We start from the raw sequence: 22,617 nt of genomic DNA, 5'->3' as shown, positions 1-22,617 counted from the left end.
AAATACTTTGTCCCGGAATAAAAGATTTAAAAAAAAAAATTGTTTGTCTTTGTTATAAGACTCATTTTGAGTTGTCACTTTTTTTCCCACCAAAATACCCTTAATTACTTTACAATAAATATTAAAAATTATTAAATTCATTCTCTTATGAGGATTGGAGAAAATAACTAACACATTAATTAATTAATTAGACAAAAAATAATTAAGTAAACAAAGTGAAATGATAAGTGTCAATAACTGTAAGGATAATATGAAAAAAAATAACACAGATTCTTAACAAATTTAATATTATTAACTAAATTTTGTAATGGATGTCAATTACTTAAAAAATATTATAATTAAGGAGTATCATTTATATTTTAACATAACACAACCTAAATAATTCAATGCAATCGAATTTGTTCTTCGTAGTCAACATCTTTTTTTGCTTAATTATGGCTGTGATTGTCTTTGCGCCGCTTTTTACCACTTCCATTTTCCTTTTCAGGCTTGATTCCACTCCTGCTGGATATAACACTAATAAGACCACCCGTGGGTATGTTTCCTCCATTATGTTTTAAAACAGTCTCAAAGTCAGATTCTCCACCATCAATGGCATACCGCTGGAGCAACTCAGGAGTAAAGGGTGCTTCCACTTTCGACTTCATATCATCCTATCCAGTAATAGTAATTTGAGATAAGAGCCACTAAGAACTTAAGGTGGAAACAAGCAAGGATGGGGATTAAGATTGGTTATAGAAAAAATAAAAATAAAAGATAAAATATATACCTCAACTTGTTTAGCTGCATTGTTGAGGTCTTCATCCACAGATACACCAAGAGGTTCCATGACAATCTAAGGACAAAATAGTCCACAGAAAAAGAAAAAAATATGGGATTTAATACCCAAACTTGCTATGAGTTTTAGTGACACAAGTTAAACCATAGTTCAAAGTCTTACGTCTTTCAGTCGTGGCAAGGTTGATTCAATGCCATTAAGATATTTGTAGAACTTCTTCATGATCTTTATAAATTGAGACAATATTTGTTGCCTTTCCAACTTCATTTGTCCCTATTAGATAAAGCGACACATAAGAGAATATTGTTAAATTAGTTGAAGACCAGAGACATGTTGGAATGAAACTGTCTAAGAACACCACGGATGCTCTATTATATAGATGTCATTACAATAAATACTAATAATGAGAGGATACTTCGTTTCCTCAAATCCTACTTTCCTATAAATGTATATTTTTTTATTCCTGATTTTCAACAAGAATGAATATTCAGACAGCTTTTCAATAAGCACTTATCGGGGAAGAAACCAAATGGTTTTTTTTTTACATCACGGCAAAAACAAGATGGTCTACGCATATCTCAAACAAAATCAAGCAATGTATGATAGCAAACTTCAAAATAATGAGAAGATAATTTAGACAGTTTCTGGTTGTTCTTTATTGGTTGCCCGTACAAGGCATTAGATGCTACCAAGTCATATGATTGTAATACTTCGTAAGTTTTTAAGCAGACCTGGATGTACGAAATGTTCTGATTTTGTAGACCAATGCAGAGTAACACAGAAGCTTGAACATATGACAATTTAACTGGAAGCTTTTCTTGAAAGTACATATGTGTAAGGATGGGAACTAAATCTAAAATCTGTCCAAAAAAAAAACAAGGTTAACATCATACTTAAAGCACTCCAAATCGCATAAACAGGTCTTCAGCATTATGTTATATCAAGAGCCTAAGCTAGAAAAGTTACACCATAACTTCAGCAGTATCTATATGGTGCATAATGTTGGATGTTACATTAGACCACCATCCTGAACCATTTTAAATGTGATTTAACTTAACGCAGAACATCATCTCATTTTTTGATTTTGGTCCATCAAAATTCTCACCTATTGATGCTCATGCACATAATGCAACCTAAAGTAAATGATCATTTTTGTCTGGCCACAACAGTTTATCTAATCAAAATCAAAATTATTACAGATTTATTGTGTTGTTAAATGGTTGTCATGGCAGTTTAGTATTGTAGCTAGGGGTGGGTAAACGGGTCCAGATCCATGGACTGGCTCACGGGGCCCGCGGTTCGTGTGGGTAACGAACCAATTTTTTTAAACAGTCTATGGTTATGTCATATTTTTTTGTCTGCTCCGGTTAACCCGCAAACTATGCTGGTTTGGCCCGTGGGTTGCCCGCATTAGGATTTTATTGCTTCAAATATGAAATTATTTGTTATTAAAGATGTTTAAGTTTCATATTTTACTTCGGGACAAGTTACAATCATTGGTCCAGCAATCTCATATTAGGCTTTATCCGTTAGGGATGGTTGATACATTATAACAATAACAATGGTTTTAAATATGTAATCTAATGTTCTAGTCAATGGTTCCTATGCAGACTTCACCAAGTCTGATTCGGAACCCTGTGTCTAGTAACTTTAAGTGTAAACCTTGTACCTCTGGTACTCTTTTAATACAATCATATACTTTTACTGAGCAAAAAAAAAATATATTTTAGATTTATTTTCTTTTGTTAAGACATTATTTATTTTATTGATGTAATTGACTAATTGTTAAGATTTTATTTATATTTGTATTGAACTTAATTTGATTGTGTTGTATTTTTATTGAAATTGAAATTCTTTTAAAACTAGGCCCGCAGACCCGTTTAACCCGTGGGGTCCGTGGGGCGGGGGGACCAATTTATTTGGTCCGTGTAAGAATGCGGGATGGGCCGACCCGTTTACCCACCCCTGATTGCAGCATCTAAATGGCAACCCAATTTTTCTTTTCTATATTTCCCTATTTTCTATGTCTTTTTATTCCTTTAAGTTCCTCCTATTTTGTTCTTGTTGAGATCCCTATTATTCCGCTCACATTTGTCCAAACTAGTGATGTCCAATCCTCGGCATGAAGGAGGGGAGGAGGAGATCCCTAATATTCCACATGCATTGGTTCACGCTTCACATGTTTGGGCCTGAGTGAGTGGTGTGTTAAGAGTCCCACATCAAGAGATATTGCCTAAGTAGTGATTATAAAATATGGGTAATTCTCAACTTACAAGTCAGTTTTGTGGGGTTGACTTAAGCCCTAAGTTCATATTCTAAAATGGTATCAAAGTTTGTAGTAGATGTTTTATTGTGCCAAGATCTCTATTATTATTCCCCCCACATTTGTCCACACTCCTAATATCCAATCCTCAGTGTGAGGCAGTGCTAAGATCCCTCTTATTCTACCTATGTTGGTCCATGTTTCATATGTCAAACCTTGAGTGTGAGGGTGTGTTAAGAGTCACACATCAAATAGAGATATGACCTAAGTAATGCTTTTAAGATTTGGACAGCTCTCACCTTACAAGTTTTGTGGGGTTGAGTCAAGTCTTAAGCCCAGACTCTAATTTTTTATATATCTGTCAATCCTATTTTTTTTATTAATTTTCTAAGTCTTTGTTTTTGTGAACAGGATACTATTTGTCTTATTTCTCTCTCTTATGAATCCCTCACCTTTATTAAGTAGTACTTCTCTATTTCATTCTCCCTGTTTTGTTTGATTTTATTATACAGTTCTTTTAAGCATGGTTTCATTGTGTGTTATAGCCACCACGCTTTCAAACATAAGATTAAACATCGTGTGTTATACTGTTAGGACATAGCAAGTCAAGTCATGATCAAGAAATCGTTAAGATAAAGTTATCAGTATTCCAGCATTTGAGATCTCACCAAATGAAAGTCAGCAAGATTGCCAACATAAGCCTCCAGTCACTTCATATCATGTGGTGATAAATATTCTCTGACTGGCCGAATTTTTTCTTCAGAAGTGGTCTTCTTAGACTCTTTCTTTGTGAAATTGATTTTTGGATCTACGATCCTAGATAAATTATCACAACAATGAGCATTTTAAAAATTGACAAATAATTGACGGGTGCAGATTCTACATGGTTCAACAAAATATTCACTTTGAGATCTGAATTCTAAGCAACAAATAAGATTATGCAATATCTTAGAATTTTACGAAAGGATAAAAACATGAATTCAACCTCCTTTTAATTTCTCATACCAAAAGCAACTTCCTTTTCTAAAATGAAGTTAGAAAGGGGCGGGGGGAGGCATACCGAAAGGTGTTGTGGTACTTCTTTCCCTTCCATAAATACTTCAGTATTAAAAAAGATAAAATAAAGACGTGGAAATCTTATCCATCAATTTGATCTATTTGTCAATATTTATTATCCAGAACTAACACACACTAATTAGGTTCTTTTAATACTGGGAACTGACAAAAGATTATGAAGACAGAGAGGTACATTACGACACAAAGGGGAGGTAAGACATGAGGAATCAGAGGAATTAATTGGCAAACATTGGTCATTACCAATTTCAATTTGATCTCATCTGAACCTTCAAAGGGAAGTAACTGTTGTTCAGTAAGTTGTTGGTAAGACGATAAGATATGCCAGAATTTGTATACCAATGCTGTGACAAAACATGCCAGTAAGGCAATGGTGGCAGTGAAGAGCCCAAGGAGAAACATAGAGTTCCCATGTTGTGAGATTATGTCTTGATATTATTCCTGATATTGTATTTATTATTAGAATATTTTATTTTCTATTATTAATCAATTATTAATTGATCTTGTAATCAATACTCATTCCTTTTTTATATTATAAATAGTATGTGTGGTCTACTTTGACCGACAACATTACAATAAATAACATTGTTATATGGTATCAAAGTTTGGTTTATTCTTGATAGAGGAATAACGAAAATCGTGCTCATTGGTGAACCTCTCTGTTAACTGTGCCTCTTTCGGGTGATTTTTTCCTTTTCACCGTAGCTTTCGTTTTGCGGGAACAGTAATGTGCATGTTGCAAGCGCCCTTACACTGCAATTGCGCAGCCATATCGCCGATGTGACCCTTCGATCAGAAATGCCTCTCTCCAGCAAACCCAATGCCTCTGACGGCGACCTCTTCTGACACGGACTCTCACACAAGATCCCCTTTTCTGACACGTGACGGTGCTTCCATGCAACCCACTTTCTGGCGACCTCCCCATCGTGCTTTTTCTCTTGTGTCAACTGTTTGGCCTTGTTTGGCTGTTTTTTTGGCTCTGTTTTGCCAATGTTTGGCTGACCCACAATCCAATGATCACACCATCGTGCTTTATCTATTTCCAGCAACCTTTCCGAAGACCGCCACGACGCGTGACCAGCGTCATACTAGTCTTCTCTCCTTCAACCTCAAGGCATCCCTAGTGGACCTTTCTAGTTTTTTTTTCAAGAGTAAACAATGCTCATCTTCATCACCAAAGATTGCCATGTGGTCCACATGCACAACAAACTCAAAACACCGCTGCACACGACCCCACCCAAGGCCCTAACACGTGAAGTTCACACACACAAAGCATCACGCATCTTTAGCCGATGTCACATCAGGCTCCATCATCACTGCGGGCCATCGTTGACACAACCACATTACTTGAACCGCCTTTAGTTGCTATTAGGTTTATCACGTTTGTAACAAGCCAAGTTCATATCACACATGCTTTAGCTTCAGGGGGAGTGTGATATTATGTCTTGACATTATTTTTGATATTTTATTTATTATTCGAATATTCTATTTCCTATTAATCAGTAATTAATTGATTTTGTAATCAATATTGATTCTTTTTTCATATTAAAAATAACATGTGGTGTGGTATACTTTGACACACAACATTACAATAAATAAAATTGTTATACCCAAATCTAGCATTTAAGATGATATCAGAGTCTATCCTAGATTTCCATGAAACTAATCACCCACCATGTCATCCACACACCAAGTCCAATAATGTTGGGCATAAGGGAATGTGCTGAGAAAAACTTAAGTTCCACATCAACTACTAGAGATAAGGTCACAATAAAATATATAAGTGTGAGAAAACACTCAATTTCTGGGATTGAAAGGCCCAAACCCACCATTTGTTGTGATTTAACTGATGGGATGCTGGAGACATAACATAGTTATGTCCACTAGACTAATCTATTTCCCCTATTTGAAATTTTCTTCCTTACCATGAAACAACCACTATTTTTATTCCTCATATTGTGTTGCATGTGTTTCTTCTTTAACACTTGATGTTTTAGGTAAAGATGTCCCACAAGAGACTTAAGATGTGGAAGTTTGGTTTAAAGGACACTCCAAAGGGGGTCCTGTATCACAATAAAAGTCGGATGTTGTAACGAGGACTGGACTAAATCATGATGGTGTTGTATGTTTGTCGAACATATGTTGTTTGAATCCCCTAAGTTGTTCAATATTGTCGTCTTTTAACTTAATGGAGAAGGAAAATGCATGGAATTAGTTAAGTTAAGTTTGGAGATGAGCAGGTGCTTGTGTATGACATTGAGCTTTCTGTGTCTTTTTGCTTTCCCATGTAGTTTCATATCTAGTGACTAAACCAAAAAAGATCATCAGGGGGACAAACACATGTAGAATTAACAATAATTAATTCTTTTTCTTAACTTCCAGCATGATCTAAAATCTTTATAGCAACAAAATAAATACTTTACATCTTTATCGCACGATAATCCTATACTTAATTTATGATGGAAAATAAGTCAATATTTTATCACTATTATCCAATAGTTATGATATTCAAGTAAGAAAAACTTCTTTTGCAGGACCACATATGTTCTTTTTTGGTTCTCCACCTTGTTAAAGTACAAGATTCAGATATAAGTTTTTTGTTCGGAGGTAGGGCCATCAAACAGTAGCCTTGGAAGTAGCCCTAAGGATAATAATTCTAATGACAACAAACTTGGTAATAATAAAATGTGACAAATAAAAATGGTTTTTAAAACTATATGGAATGGAATTCCACTTGCTATCTGTTCTTATCTTGCTAAATACTCCTTGGTATCTAGAGGCAATTTTGTAAGTTGTATAAATCTTGTTTTCTTGTCTCATCTTTCTCAATTCTCTGTTTCCACATAAGAAGGTATGTACGGTTATCGTCTTCTCATAAATTATTTTCTTGTTATTCAGTTCCATGTCTTTGGTTTTCAAGATGATGGTCTTCCTTGGATTGTGAATGTAAGAGTGATAAGGCATAATACGGGCAAGACACGTTCCATGATGATGTTGGTGACATCGTATTCTTTTTTTTATGAGGTGAGTGTTATGGTTGTCTCAAGAGTGACCAAAGAAATAGAGATCTAAATCAATGCAGCAATTCTGTGGTGTGATATTTCTTACAAGCTTGTCTTCTACATAAAACAATATTCCTTTTGGGCAATATTAGTGCGGTAAAAGTCAATTTCTTTCTTCACAAGTAACTTCAGGGTTGTTGGGGTTGAGAGACAATTGGTGGAAAGGTAGAAAGGTAGTGGTGTGCTCTTTTTTGCTTGTGAGTCTTTCAAATTAAAAGAAATGATGGTTATTTTGATACAAAATAAATTTGAACACTATTCATATAAAATTTGAACACATGAAATTTAAATATAAATACATGTGAGTCTTTTGACATAACAAACAAATAACTATAAAAAAATAATTAATCACTTAAATGGATTTGTCCTAGTATGTTTGTCCGTGTGACGAATACATATAAATATTGATTAAGACAGCATAAATAAAATATATAATTGTATGGAAAAAAATATAATAGTTATTCTTCCAAATTAAAAAAAAATTGAAGATTGTTTTAATATAAAAAGAAATTTAAACACCATTCATATAAAATTTGAATACATTAAATTTAAATATAAATATTTAAGATTCTTTTAACATAAAAAATCAATAATTATAAAAAAGTAATCCTCCAAATAAATTTATCTTATTATGGTTACTCATGCAATGGATGACTATAAATATGAATTAACACAACATAGATGGAATACAAAGATGTCAGTTAATTTATTCCACTAATTGTGCTTCAAATGAGAATTATAATTTTAAATATGTACTATTAAATTTACATTTTTTTTCATTCATTCACCTAGTTTGTTTTTAATATTTTTTTATAAGATGTTAAATTAATTATCTTCATAAAAATGACTATAATAGAATAATGCATGAGTTATTTATGGATAAAGATAACTTTATCACTCATATGGGTGGGTCTGATAGTGATAGGTAGTTTCATTTGTTTATACAATCTTCTTTGACTTCATGGAACAATATCATCAAAATTAATTTTATAGTTATGTTAAAAATTAATCATATTCAATTATCTTTTTTATAGATCTATTATATTTATTAATAAATAAGTTCTATACTATGGACATTTAAGTTGATTTTAGTTTTTTTCAATAATATAAATTTAATAAAATTGTTAATATAATTTTGTATATAAAAGAAATTATCCTCCAAATTTCACACGGGCACTATATACGAATAAGGTGGTGGTGGGAGGGGAGGAGGTGAGAGTAAAAGAGTAATTTCAATCATTTTTATAAGGGGATTCCAACCGCAGTAAAGGTGATGCCAACAACACACGCCTAGCCTTAGCCCATCCTAACAAGTTTTTAAGACAGCAGATCCGAAAAGCAGCCCAACCAACAAAAAAAAAAGAGTAAAAAATTAATGAGAGTTAATAATTTATATATTATATTTCTTCAAAAAAAATTTCCTAAACCTCAGAGTTCTTGAACACAGCCTTATACTAAACATACCTTTTCCTCATTCTTGCTTCTCTACCCCCAACTTTTCTTTTCCGATCATCAACTCAATGAAGACCAATTTGTTTTCCTTTGTATTCCTCTTAAATGATCCTATCACATGAGTTAAGGCACAAAGTGTGTGAAATTAGTAGTGAAATTCATGTGAGCTTGACTTTTTGTTAGTGTTAAAGTGTGTGAAGTTGGTGGTGTACCTCGTATGAGCTTGACATTCTATAATTGTTAGTTACTATTTTTCATTTTATTTAATAACATTATATTATATATTTTTTATTTTGTGACAAACAAAAATGTTCATTATTTTGTTAATGTAATTTGATGTTACATTACCTATAAATATAAGCTTTAAAAGCATCGACAATATTACTTATTTGACAAAACTTTTACAATTATATATCAAATAAAAATTGAATGTTTCGTTAATGAATATCTTAAGGATAAATGTTAAGAAACAAAATATGCTTTATTGTTCTTTTCGATAAAATAAATTCAATATGCATTTTATGAAAAAAATATTTTTAATACTTTATTTTAAATTATTAACTTATATAATAAAAAAATGTTAAGAAAGAAAATTAATGTGGATCCAATTAAATTTTGATTTACTAATTAACTTCAGTGATTTAAAATTTCCACAAATTACATTTTAAAACCACATTACAAATCTAAATTTTTTATATTCAAAACCGCCATCTAACATAAAAAACCCAATAATATTATATATATATATATATATATATATATATATATATATAATCATTCAAATGCATTTGTCCTAACATGATTACATGGGTGATAGATGCATAAAACTATAGATAAGAGCAACTAAAAAAATATATATAATTGTATAAAAATATAATTTTTTTATAGTTTCAAATTAAAAAAACTTATAATTATTTTGATAAAAAATAAATTTAAAAATTCTTCATATAAAATTTGAATACATTAAATTAAAATATAAATATGCATGAGTATGTTGACATAAAAAACAAATGACTATAAAAAATAATTAATCACTTCAATGAATTTGTCCTAATATGTTTATATGTGTGACAAATACATAAAACTATTGATTAAGGCACCATAAATAAAATATATAATGGTATAAAAATATAATTTTTTATTATTCCAAATTAAAAATTTGAAGATTGTTTTGATATAAAAAAAATTTAAACATCATTCATATAAAATTTGAATACATTAAATTTAAATATAAATATCTAAAATTCTTATGACATAAAAAAATAATAATTATAAAAATAATTTATCACCCAAATAATTTATCTTATTAATCACCCAAACATACGAAATTGTATTTTTTTAGTATATGGAGAAGGTGGTGGGAGGGGGAAGAGGTGAGAGTAAAAGACTGATTTCAATTTTTCTTATAAAAGCAAGGGGATGCCAACAGTGGTGCCAATAGCACATGACTAGTCTCAGCCCATCCTAACAAGTTTTTAAGACAGAAAATTCGCAAAGCAGCCCAACCCCCCAAAAAAGAAGGAAATATTTAAGACAGTAAAGTACCCTAAATCGCAAAGCATAGTAAAAAAGAGATCTCCTTTATCAATTTTTTACTTTACTCTCTCTACAGAGAAACAGAATAGACACCTCCTTAGATGTCTATGTATCCTTTATCCCCTTTTTTTAGGGTTATATCTTATTTGCTCTCTCTCAAATGGAGAGAAAAAGAGCAGATGGATCCTCCTAATCCCTAAAATAGGCCTTCTTCTGTAACAGCAAAAACAAAGGGCCGGCTATTCTTTTTGTTCAATGAAAAAGCATTCGTTCATAGTAGCTAAGAGGAATCCGAACTTATTATTATTCAATTTATAGCAAGCAATCTCTGATTGGAAATAGCCTTGATCTCGAACATCACCTAAGCTATTTGAGCTCCTGTCTAAACTCCCCGGTAAGCCTTCCTTCTTATCTTGCCTTCGGATGAGTGAAGTGACCCATGGGCATGGGGCACGTTAAGATTCACTGTCTTTCTTTTTTTTTTTTCGAAATTTATGACCGGCGGGAAAACCTGATTGCCATGCTTCGTCGTCAGAGTCTATGAAACCCAAACCCTTCATCTTCGCCAAGCGCTTCCCAATTCCGTTGCTTTTTTCTTATCCATTTTCTCCGCAACAACAACGTTTTCCCTTCTCCACTCACAATCGCCACTCCTTCGACGAAGCCGTTCCAGGTTGCAGCGCCGTTTACCAACACGTGCTCAAGTTCCAGCGTCCACCGACCATTCGGTGGAGCCCGCACCTCGAGAACACCGCTAGTTTCATCGGCACCGTCGCCCGCGAACCGACGCGCGTTAACTCAACAACCGGTAAATGCGGAGTTTACACCGTGCTTAAGGTTCCAAAATCCAACCAATCAAATAGCTCCTTTTTCCGGTGCGTTTTTTTCAATTATTATTATTAGGTTAAATTAATTTTCTTTCCTATAATTTGGTTTTTAGATTCGATTTGGTTCGGATTCAATTTGGTCTCAAATTTTTCAAACTTGTTGAATTTGGTCCGGTCGTTTAAATTAAACTGAGGGCGTTAGGAAATGTATATTTTGTCAGTGGCGGTTTTATGCTACAAAGAATTTCTTAACATTGGTCCAATTTAAACAATAGGACCAAATTACCATATTGAATCCAAAAAAAACTAAATAACAAATTGAATCTAAAGAATAAATTAGAGGAAAAAAACTAATTTATCCTTATTATTGTTTCGATGAAAATTTGCAAGTATTATTGTTTTGGCTGGGAAATTTTGACCGAAAGGACATTATGCTTTGCGTTTTGTAAACCAGGTTGCTTCTGATGATGCGGAACAATGTGGCAAAACTTGCTTCGGAACACTTGAAATTGAATGATTTTATTCAGGTTTTAGGTTCTTTGGGGTCTTTCACGAAACCTGATGCCAATGGAATCCTTAGATTGAATTACAAGGTTCATTATACACTTTTCCAATCATAGATTGAAAATTTGAGATTGCACATGATCCTTGCAATTTTTACATTTATAGCTAGAGTGATTTTTTAATTGATAGTGAAATATCTTTACACGACTCTATAATTACAAGAAAACTATTTTTTAAATGTTCAATTTCCTAGTTTGATTATTTTGGTATATCCAGTGTACTGAAATTCTAGGTTCTTGCTTGAATGGTGCTCTGGTTTGCATGCGTTTATTTCTTGTGTACTAGGATCACAATTGGCAATTGAAAATTTGAAATGTTGCTTGCTCATTTTCTGGTTGGTGGAACTAATGGTGCTGGCAGTTTTATCCTTTGGTGTCCTGTTTGGGGAACTATTTCTTCATAATTTATGCAGTTCAAAGCATTACTACTACATTTTCTCACGAATCATGCTTTGAACTTTCTAATATGAAGCTTTCTTTTCTTTGTGTGCCTGTCTGAAAACAAGCTTGATTCACAGTACACCGGATTATGATTGAGTTTATCATGATTGTACTTGTGGTTTAGCTACTATGATCCTTTAGTAAGTTTTCGTGATAAATATTTCATTTAGTGTGGTTGGATTAGTTTATTCTATGTTCAAAGTAGCTCGTAAAGAACAGGAAAAGCAATCTTCTCCTGTAATTTAAGCAAATCCAAAGATGCTATTGGTTGGCTAATATCCTCTCGCACAACAGATTTTCTATCCCCTTTCAGTAATTTCAAAGTATTCATCTTTTGCCTATTGCTTAGATTGTGGGTCTTAGATTTTATGCTCATGTTTGTAAAATCATATCCTCGAAAATGTATTAATGACATTCATATCCTCACAATTCCTCATTTATCATTGCACTTTCATTTTATCCGCATCATGTGACATTTCTGTGTGTGCAAATTTTGCATCTATTTCTCTACAGTTAGAGGTGAAGGAGTTCGAGTTTGTTGCTCAAAGGTCTGGTTATCTAGGCGACAAGAAATTGGAATCTGTTGAAGGTATGTTTTGTTGGTTGCTTTTTTTTATTTTATTTTTTTATCGGCAAATGTTAGTTTGTTTCTTTTGTTGGTTGCTTATGTTCGTACAAATGCTGAGAACTTTTTTACTTTGATTATTCTTGTTTGGTTGTGCTGAAAAACATTTCCCTAGTAGTTCAGAAGTTGGTGATGTTAAGACTTGAGACAGATTCTTCTTTACAAAGTTTCTAGCACCAGCAAGTGGAGATGAATATTTATTGATAGAACAAATTTTATTTGTTAGAAAAGAGAAAAAGGACAGATTAAATATCGATTAAGTACAGAGAGAAAGGAATTGCTGGAAAATTTTATGCATGTATATATTAAGGAATCACTGGATCTTAAACTGATTTATTTTATATTTTTCATGCATTTCCCTGTTCCTGTTCTCCTCATCTTAAACAAATATAGCAGATGCTGGCATGCAAAAAAATCAAAATCGGCTTCACCTTTGGCAAGTGTTTTTTTCCAATCCAAATGAGTGGTGGGATCAAAGAAAGAGCAAGCGAAATCCAAAACAGCCTGATTTTAAGCACAAGGATACCGGCGAAGCTCTGTGGCTAAGTGAGTATGATCCTCCATGGGTTAAAAGACAACTCCAATTGTTTGACTCAAAAATTGCTGGAGGATCTGCAGGTCGTCGTTCACGTGTCACCAACTGGGTTTATGATGAGTAGCTGATTGATATCAATAAAAGAAGACAAGTATGGGTAATTGAACCTTATACACGACAATTTTGTACTTACTGTTACCATTTGCAACACAGCTTAGTGAACTTGGGTATAATTTATGTAAGAGAATGGAAATCACTGTAATTAATTGGCGCTATTCTCTAGGCAAAACATATCAGCTGTGAGAAAGCTTAGCTCACTTGATAATTACTCAGTAGCTGAAAAGAATGAAAGGGTTAAAGTTGATGACTTGAATTCTTGGTCTAACCTGAAAAGCTTGTGGTGTGACCAATTTAGTGAAGAAATAATTTTAAACTATTTTTGGAGTATGTGGTGGTAGTGGAGATGTTGGGCTGATAGGCCCGAGACAAGAGCCCACAACTGATCCGGGTGGGGGATTTGTGGGCTCCGTCCTGTGGTATGGAACTTTATGTTTTTGAGTTAGGATTTTATGTACACTATAATAATAGTTCTATAATAATAGGAAAGAAGGGTACTTGCTAGGATTCTCTGTAGTAGATACACCACAGCTGTAATCCTGGCCTTGGGTTCAGCTGGTATCTAATACTAACCTCTAGGATAGTATTGGTACCAGCTGTGTATATCTCTATGGTTTGTATTTTCAGTACCCCTGGTACTTTGCATATATTATAATTACCTATTTTTGCTGAGCAAAAAAATAAAATAATAGTTCTATAATAACTGCTCTTTTTTTTTGTTTTCCTTGTACCAATTTTGATAGTGAATTATTTTTTCTTTGACCGTAGTTTTTTTCCTTCTGTCAATGGTTTTCTAGTTTTAATGTGTGTTCATTTTTAATAATAATAATATTTTAATAATTATTTTGTGTGTTGCACACTGTCCATTTCAAACCAAGTACAGGTTAATTTATCCTGTGATTTTCTCGTTGTCATGTACCTCAGTGTGTGTTGTCCGTAACTTACATGTGTCTGCACAAATGTGGTATGAGTTTACCATACCTATAATAAATTACAGAGATTTCTTTTTGACAGAAATAATATGCATCAGCAGACAAGGTGCAGACATTAATGGACTAAACTATTTACAATCTCTTGGTTGTTATTTCTGATTCTGGGATGCTGTCAATGGTCAAATTTTGCAATGGAATAAACAGGTTCACTTTCACTTTGTCCTTTCTCTTTCTCCTTATCCAGGGTGCATTTTTTAGTTTAGTCCATTAATGTATCATTATAATGACTTTCTTAGTTTTCTTTAGGTTTTTTCCTATAAAGCATTTTCCGCTATCTAATCCTGGAAACAAAATAGATCAGCTCAGAAGAATGCTGCTAGCAGCTGATTCGAGGTGATGCCCTCCATGTATATACTTTATCTTCACTTTATCTCTACCCATTGTATAAGTTAACATTACAGCATCAACTTGTAAAGTGAGAATTGTTTTTTATTTGTGTATTTTATCTTGGCCTTGAGTGCTTAATCAGCGTTGACAGTGACAGCTACCCAACTCAATATCAAAGTCCAATTTTAATAAAAGTTTTAGCTGTTAGATGAAGACTCAACGGGTTTTACATAGATTCATAGAATGCCAAATTTGATTGTTAACTCTTCTGGTTTTCTTTCTGCAGTGGTTGTTATATTGCTGCCAATGCATATGAAGATCAGTTGGCTGTTTTCTGTGTCAATGACTGGAAGATCAGTTGGCTGTTTTCTGTGTCAATGACTGGAAATGATATCATTGACAAGGTCCAAACTATTATACTGTCCTGCATTTTTCAAAAACAGTGTGTCAGCATAGTGCGAATGAGTATGATATGACTGTTTATGGATGTATATGCCATCTGGTTGACAACTAACCATGTATATAGGACAAAATTTTTGTTTGGTTCAGCTAATATTTCACAAAAAGATTGGAAGGATCTAATGTCTTGATTTTCTTTATTGATCTTCATTTTCTTTTTTCTTTTTATGATTTGCTATACCTGTAGCAGTATTGACTATAACTATTCTCATTTTTGTATTCTTTTTACTTTTGATTAATTTATTATTTATTCTGAAGAAATATACTTATGTCATTTTTTCTGCTCAACTCCAGATGATAATAGGTCATTCAAAAAGTGAAGGGACTGAATGCATTTTTGACTTGCAGAAAACCCGTATATATGGTACTATTTGGAGTATGTGCTTTATTTCACTAGATTCTGGACAACCTAGCAAGGAGCTTAATCCTTTATTCGCTATTATTCTACAAAGGTATGATGATTCATTTATTTGGCCATTATGAATAGTTTATTCTAAAGTCTTGAAGACAGTCCTAAATTTGAAATAGCTTTTGTTTCTTTCGTCTTTTGTTTCTTTTGTATTAGCTATTATTCTACAAAGGTATGATTTCCTTTATCAAATACTCTTAATTCAACCATTCTCTCATGTAACTCCGGTTTGCACTAAAGATTGTCCAAAAGGAATATTGTTTTATGCAGAAATAGAGATCTAAAGCAATGCAGCAATTACGTGGTGTGATTTTTCTTATCCGGTGTAATTTGTCTTCTGCATAAAACAATATTCCTTTTGGACAATCTTTAGTGCAAACAGGAGTTACATGAGAGGATGGTTGAAGTAAGAGTATTTGATAAAGAAAATCATACCTTTGTAGAATAATAGCTAATACAAAAGAAACAAAAGCTATTTCAAATTTAGGACTGTCTTCAAGACTTTAGAATAAACTATTCATAATGGCCAAATAAATGAATCATCATACCTTTGTAGAATAATAGCTAATACAGGATTAAGCTCCTTGCTAGGTTGTCCAGAATCTAGTGAAATAAAGCACATACTCCAAATAGTACCATATATACTGGTTTTCTGCAAGTCAAAAATGCATTCAGTCCCTTCACTTTTTGAATGACATATTATCATCTGGAGTTGAGCAGAAAAAATGACATAAGTATATTTATTCAGAGTAAATAATAAATTAATCAAAAGTAAAAAGAATACAAAAATGAGAATAGTTATAGTCAATACTGCTACAGGTATAGCAAATCATAAAAAGAAAATGAAGGTCAATAAAGGAAATCAAGACATTAGATCCTTCCAATCTTTTTGTGAAATATTAGCTGCACCAAACAAAAATTTTGTCCTATATACATGGTTAGTTGTCAACCAGATGGCATATACATCCATAAACTGTCATATCGTACTCATTCGCACTATGCTGACACACTGCTTTTGAACTATAATATCATAATTGCTGCATTGCTTTAGATCTCTATTTCTTTGATCACTCTTTCTTTTATAATTGAGTGCATTGGAAGATGATTTTATATTTTTGCAGATTCATGTGAAGAGAAATCCTAAGATATATTATGTGTTGTGATTACTGTTAATTGTTTAACTGGTGGGATGCTCGAGACATAACATAGTTTTGCCGACCAGACTGATTTATTTCCCCTCTTTGAAATTTTCTTCCTCACCATGAAACAAACATTGTTTTCATTCCTTGATATTGTGTTGTATGTGTTTCTTTTTATATGTGTTGCAACACATATACAAGCAACATCCAGACTTAACATGTGAAAGTTTGGTTTAAATGGCACTCTAAAGGAGGTCCTGTATCACAATGAAAGTCGGATGTTGCTTGTAATGAGGACGGAACTAAATCACGATGGTGTTGTATGTTTGTCTGACATATGTTTTGTGAATCCTCTAAGTTGTTCAATACTGTCGTCTTTTGAACTTAATGGAGAAGGAAGAAACATGAAATTAGTTAAGTTTGAAGGTGCTTGTGGTTGGATTTAGTCAGTGTTCTGGTCCAGCCATAATGCTTAGTGGTGAAGCTGAGGTATGACATTGAGCTTTCTGTGTCTTTTTGCTGCTTTTCTTGTAGTTTTATATCTAGGGACTAAATCAAAAAAGATTATTAGGGGGGCAAAAAAAATTTTACATGTAGAATTAACAATAATTAATTCCTGTTCTTAATTTTCAGAATGATTTAAAATCTTTATAGCAACAAAACAAATATTTTACATCTTTATCGCACGATAATCTTATACTTAATTTATGATGGAAAAATAAGTTAATATGTTCTTACTATTGTCCAATAATCATAATATTCCAATAGGATATTTCTTTTGCAGTACCACAAGTGATCTTTTGATTCTTCGTCTTGTTAAAGTGAATTCAGATAGAGGTTGTGGGGCATTCTGTTCGGAACAGGGGTCATCAGTTAGTAGCTTTGCCAGCAGCCCTGATGAGACAGAGACAGAGACAACAACAAACTTTGGTAACAATGAAATGTGGCAGTTAAAGATGGTTTTTTTAAATTATATGGGACGAAATTTCACTTGCTATCTGTTCTTATCTTGATCAATACATCTTGGTATCTAGAGGCAATTTTGTAAGTTGTATAGATGTTTCATTTTTTCTATTTATTTTACTTCGTCACTGTCCCTTCCTTTCTCAATTCTCTCTTTTCACCTAAGAAAAGTACATATAGTTATAGTCTTCTCATTAATTATTTTCTTATTAGTTAGTTCCATGTCTGTGATTGTGAAAATGAGGATGGTCTTCCTTGGACTGGAAAGGTAGGAGTGACAAGGTATAATACGGACAAGACACGTTCTTATCAGTCCAAGGAAGACAATCCTCATCTTCAAAATCACAGACATGGAACTAAATAATAAGAAAATAATTAATGAGAAGACTATACCTATATGTACTTTTCTTATGTAAAAAGAGAGAATTGAGAAAAAATGGGACAATGAGGAAGTAAAATGAACAGTGAAAATGCAAGATTTATGTAACTTACAAAATTTTGTCTTTAGATATCAATAAGTATTGATCAAGATAAAAACAAATAGTAAGTGGACTTCTGTCCCATACTTCTTAAGTGTCACATTTCATTGTTACTAAGTTTGTTGTCATCAGAATTATTATATTCTCGGGCTGCTGCCAAGGTTATTGCTTATGGCTCTGCCTCTGAACAGGATGTCACATGACCTTTGTCTGAATTTTGCACTTTAACAAGACGGAGAATGAATCAAAAGATCACCTGGTATTGCAAAAGAAGTATCTTATTGGAATATCATAACCATTGGACAATATAAGAACATATTTTTTCAAAATAAATTAAGTATAGGATTATCGTGCGATAAAGATGTAAAACATTTGTTTTGTTTCTATAAAGATTTTAGATCATTGTTACTAATTATTGTTAATTCTATATGTGAAATTTTTTTTGCCTCCTAATCATCTTTTTCGGTTTAATCTCTAGATATAAAACTACACGGAAAACAAAGAGATACGGAAAGCTCAATGTCATACCTCACCACTAGGCAGTATGGCTGGAACAGAATACTGACTAAATCTAATCACAAACACCTCCAAACTTAACTAATTCCATGCATCTTCTGTTTCCATTAAGTTCAAAAGACGACAGTATTGAACATAGAGGATTCACACAACAACATATGTCTGACAAACATACAACACCATCATGATTTAGTCCAGTCCTCAATACAAGCAACATCCGACTTTCATTGTGACACAGGACCTCCTTTAGAGTTCCCTTTGAACCAAACTTTCACATGTTAAGTCTCTTGTGGGCCATCTCTACCTAAAACATAGTGATACACTGTGAGTCAAGATAGCAACACAATATCACAGGAATGAAAACAATTTATTGAAGAAAATTTCAAAGAGGGAGTCTGGTCGACAGAACTATCGAGCATCCCACCAGGTAAACAATTGATAGTAATCACAACACATAATATATCTTAGGACTTCTTTTCACATAAATCTGTAAAAATATAAAATCATCTTCCAATGCACTCAATTATAAAAGAAAGAGTGATCAAAGATCTAAAGCAATGCAACAATTTTGTGGTGTGATTTGTCTTCTGCATAAAATAATATTCCTTTTGGACAATCTTTAGTGCAAACAGGAGTTACATGAGAGGATGGTTGAATTAAGAATACTTGGTTTTCACAGTAAATTTAAAAAAAAAACTTATGACTTGATGAATTAGGAGCTCCTTTTTTATATGCTCAAAATTTTTTGGTTTTAAAGAGAAAGTGGATTCGATGGATTAGGGGTTGTTTAGTGAGTAGCAAAATGTCAGTGTTACTTAATGGGAGTCCTACAAGTAAGATTGGGGTGTCTAAGGGTCTAAGATAAGAAGACCCTCTTGCTCCTTTTTTGTTCAATACAGTAGTGGAAGGTTTGTGTAGCTTGATGAGAAAAGCAATTAACAAGAAGTTGTTCACAAGTTTCAAAGTGGGGAAGAGTGAAACAAAAGTTAACTTGCTACAATATGCGGACAATACCATTTTTATGGGAGACAACTTTGTCTAATGTGGTGGTAATCAAATGCATGCTTACGTGTTTCAAGTTGGTATCCGATCTAAAAGTCAATATCTTCAAAATAACTTCAGGATTATTGGGTTGAGAGACTGTTGGTGAAAAGGTATGCTAATATTTTTTAACTGTAAATTGTTGGCTGTTCCTAGTGTATTTAAGGATACCTATTAGTGCAAACCCTGTTCCTAGTGTATTTAAGGATACCTATTAGTGCAAACCCTAGGCTAGAAGCTATTTGAAACTGGATATTGTTTAGTTTTCTAAATAGCTTGCTCTTTGGAAACACGAGGTCTTATCTTTTGCGGGTAGAACTTGTCTCATAAATTCAATGTTATCATCTTTACCCTTGTTTTCCTTTTCGTTTTTTAAAGTGCCTTTAAATGTGGGAATGAGGTTCATAAGCATCTAAAGGAATTTTGTGGGAGAGTGGCGAGAGTCATAAATGATCCCTTGGGTTAATTGGGACAAAGTGTGAGTCAAAAGAGTGTGCGAGTTTGGGGGTAAACAAATATTTTCTTGCAAATTGGTGGTGAAATTTATTTCATAAAAAATGATGCTTTATGGGAGGAGGTGTTGTGATTATTGTCAATTGTTTAATTGGTGGGATGCTCGAAACATTATGTGCTGTGATTATTGTCAATTGTTTAACTGGTGGGATGCTCGAAACATAACATAGTGGCTGATTCATTTTCCCTCTTTGAAATTTTCTTCCTCACCATGAAACAAATACTATTCTCATTCCTGATATTGTGTTGTATGTGTTTCTTCTTGCATGTGTTGTTATCTTGACTCACAGTCTATTGTATTTAACACTTGATGTTTTAGGTAGAAATGACCCACAATATTTTGGTCCAGCTACAATGCCTAATGGTGAAACTGTGAGGTATGACATTGAGCTTTCCGTGTCTTTTTTACTGCTTTCCGTGTAGTTTTATATCTAGGGATTAAACCGAAAAAGATTATTAGGGGGGCAAAAAAAATTTTACATGTAGAATTAACAATAATTAATTTTTGTTCTTAATTCCCAGAATGATCTAAAATCTTTATAGCAACAAAACAAATATTTTACATCTTTATCGCATGATAATTCTATACTTAATTTATGATGGAAAAACAAGTCAATATGTTCTTACATTGCCCAATAGTTATGATATTCCAATAGGATGCTTATTGTGCTGTACCGATGATCTGTTCAGAGGCAGGGCCATCCAGCAATAGCCTTGGCAACAGTCATGAGGATAATAGTTCCGATGACAACAAACTTGATAACAATGAAATGTTAAAAATGTGGTTTTTAAAACTGTATGAGACAAAATTCCACTTGCTATTTGTTCTTATCTTGATCAATATTTCTTGGTATTTAGAGGCAATTTTGTAAGTTGCATAAATCTTGTATTTTTCCCATTTATTTTACTTTCTCACTGTCTCATCCTTTCTTAATTCTCTCTTTCCACATAAAAAAAGTACATATGTTTATAGTCTTTTCATAAATTATTATTTTCTTGTTATTCAGTTTCATGTACGTGGTTCTGAAAATAGGATTGTCTACTTGGATAAGGAAGGTAAGAGTAATAAGGCATAATACGGGTAGGACACGTTCCATGATAAGATCTTTGACTGGTTCTAGAATTGCTGTTGATAATGATAGTGATGACATTGTATTTTTTCATTGGATGAGGTGAGTGCTGGAGAGAAATTCTGTATTGGTGATATGCGTATCATGTGTAGTCACCTCATCTAAAAAAGAATTACGATGTCATCACTCTTATTACCAACCGAAATTTTAGAACCATGTGCAGTCAAAGATCTTATCATGGAACGTGTCCTGCCTGTATTGTGCCTTATCACTATTATCTTTCCAGTCCAAGGTAGATGATCCTCATTTTCAAAACCACAAACATGGAACTAAATAATAAGAAAATAATTTATGAGAAGACTATAACTATATATACTTTGGATGGGACAGTGAGGAAGTATAATGGATGGTGAAAATGCAAGATTTATGCAACTTACAAAATTGTCTCTAAATACCAAGAAGTATTGATCAAGATAAGAACAGATAGCAAGTGGAATTTCATCCCATCCATTTTTAAGTGTCACATTTCATTGTTACCAATTTTGTTGTCATCAAAACTATTATATCTTCAGGGCTGCTGTCAAGGCTACTGCTTATGGCACTGCCCCCATACAGAATGTCATAGAACCTCTATCTTAATTTTGCACTTTAACCATGCGGAGATCCAAAAGATGATCTGTGGCACCGTAAAAGAAGCATCCTATTGGAATATCATCACGATTTGATAATAGCGAGAACATATTGACTTGTTTTTCCATCCTAAATTAAGTGTAGGATTATCGTGCGATAAAGATATAAAACATTTGTTGTATTTCGACGAAGATTTTAGATCATTCTAAAAGGTAAGAACAGAAATTAATTATTATTAATTCTATACGTGACATTTTCTTTGCCCTCTAATAATCTTTCTCGGTTTAGTTCCTAGATATAAAACTATATAAAACTACAGGGAAAGCAAAAAGACACAAGACATGAAAAGTTCAATGTTATACTTAAGTTCAAAAGACGACAGTATTGAACAGCATAGGAGATTCACACAACATATGTCCGACAATACAACATCATCATGATTTAGTCCCGTCCTCATTACAAACAACATCCGACTTTCATTGTGATATAGGACCTCATTACAAACAACATCCGACTTTCATTGTGATATAGGACCTCCTTTGGTGTCCTTTGAACCAAATTTTCACATTAAGTCTCTTGTGGGCCATCTCTACCTAAAGCATCGAGTGTTAAATACACTGTGAGTCAAGATAGCAACACATACAACACAATATCAGAAATGAAAACAGTGATTATCTCATGATGAGGAAGAAAATTTCAAAGAGGAAAAATAAATCAGTCTGGTTGACAGAACTATGTTATGTCTTGAGCATCCCATCAGGTAAACAATTGACAATAATCACAACACATAATATATCTTAGGACTT

At 33.0% G+C, this 22,617-nt stretch overlaps 2 protein-coding genes and 1 long non-coding RNA gene across 6 annotated transcripts; 1 reads left to right on the top strand and 2 right to left on the bottom strand.

Annotated features, from left to right (window-relative positions):
* Window positions 1–291: 291 nt before the first annotated feature.
* On the bottom strand, window positions 292–854 carry LOC114383604 (RNA cytidine acetyltransferase 1-like). Its single transcript, XM_028343305.1, has 2 exons — window positions 770–854; window positions 292–653 (listed from the first exon to the last, which is right to left on the bottom strand). The coding sequence occupies exons 1-2, from the start codon at window positions 827–829 to the stop codon at window positions 429–431; spliced, it is 285 nt and encodes a 94-aa protein (XP_028199106.1). The 5' UTR covers window positions 830–854; the 3' UTR covers window positions 292–428.
* Window positions 855–960: 106 nt separating this feature from the next.
* LOC114383605 lies at window positions 961–4,205 on the bottom strand. Its single transcript, XR_003660549.1, has 3 exons — window positions 3,710–4,205; window positions 1,510–1,638; window positions 961–1,051 (listed from the first exon to the last, which is right to left on the bottom strand). It is a non-coding gene; the product is annotated as an uncharacterized LOC114383605 (long non-coding RNA).
* Window positions 4,206–10,204: 5,999 nt separating this feature from the next.
* LOC114383603 (protein OSB1, mitochondrial-like) lies at window positions 10,205–14,812 on the top strand. Of its 4 annotated transcripts, none has more exons than XM_028343302.1 (7): window positions 10,205–10,559; window positions 10,701–11,040; window positions 11,447–11,585; window positions 12,510–12,585; window positions 13,015–13,307; window positions 14,288–14,409; window positions 14,512–14,812. In XM_028343302.1, exons 2-5 carry the CDS (start codon window positions 10,706–10,708, stop codon window positions 13,278–13,280), a joined length of 816 nt encoding a protein of 271 aa, XP_028199103.1. In that variant the 5' UTR covers window positions 10,205–10,559; window positions 10,701–10,705; the 3' UTR covers window positions 13,281–13,307; window positions 14,288–14,409; window positions 14,512–14,812. The 4 variants fall into 4 exon arrangements, with proteins under 4 accessions (XP_028199103.1, XP_028199102.1, XP_028199101.1 ...); XM_028343300.1 differs by having other exon boundaries at window positions 10,206–10,559; window positions 13,015–13,313; XM_028343304.1 differs by having other exon boundaries at window positions 10,207–10,559; window positions 13,018–13,313.
* Window positions 14,813–22,617: the final 7,805 nt, after the last annotated feature.

This window comes from Glycine soja, chromosome 14, assembly GCF_004193775.1.
Source record: "Glycine soja cultivar W05 chromosome 14, ASM419377v2, whole genome shotgun sequence".
NCBI lineage: Eukaryota > Viridiplantae > Streptophyta > Magnoliopsida > Fabales > Fabaceae > Glycine > Glycine soja.
This window is presented reverse-complemented; position numbering and strand designations above follow the sequence as displayed.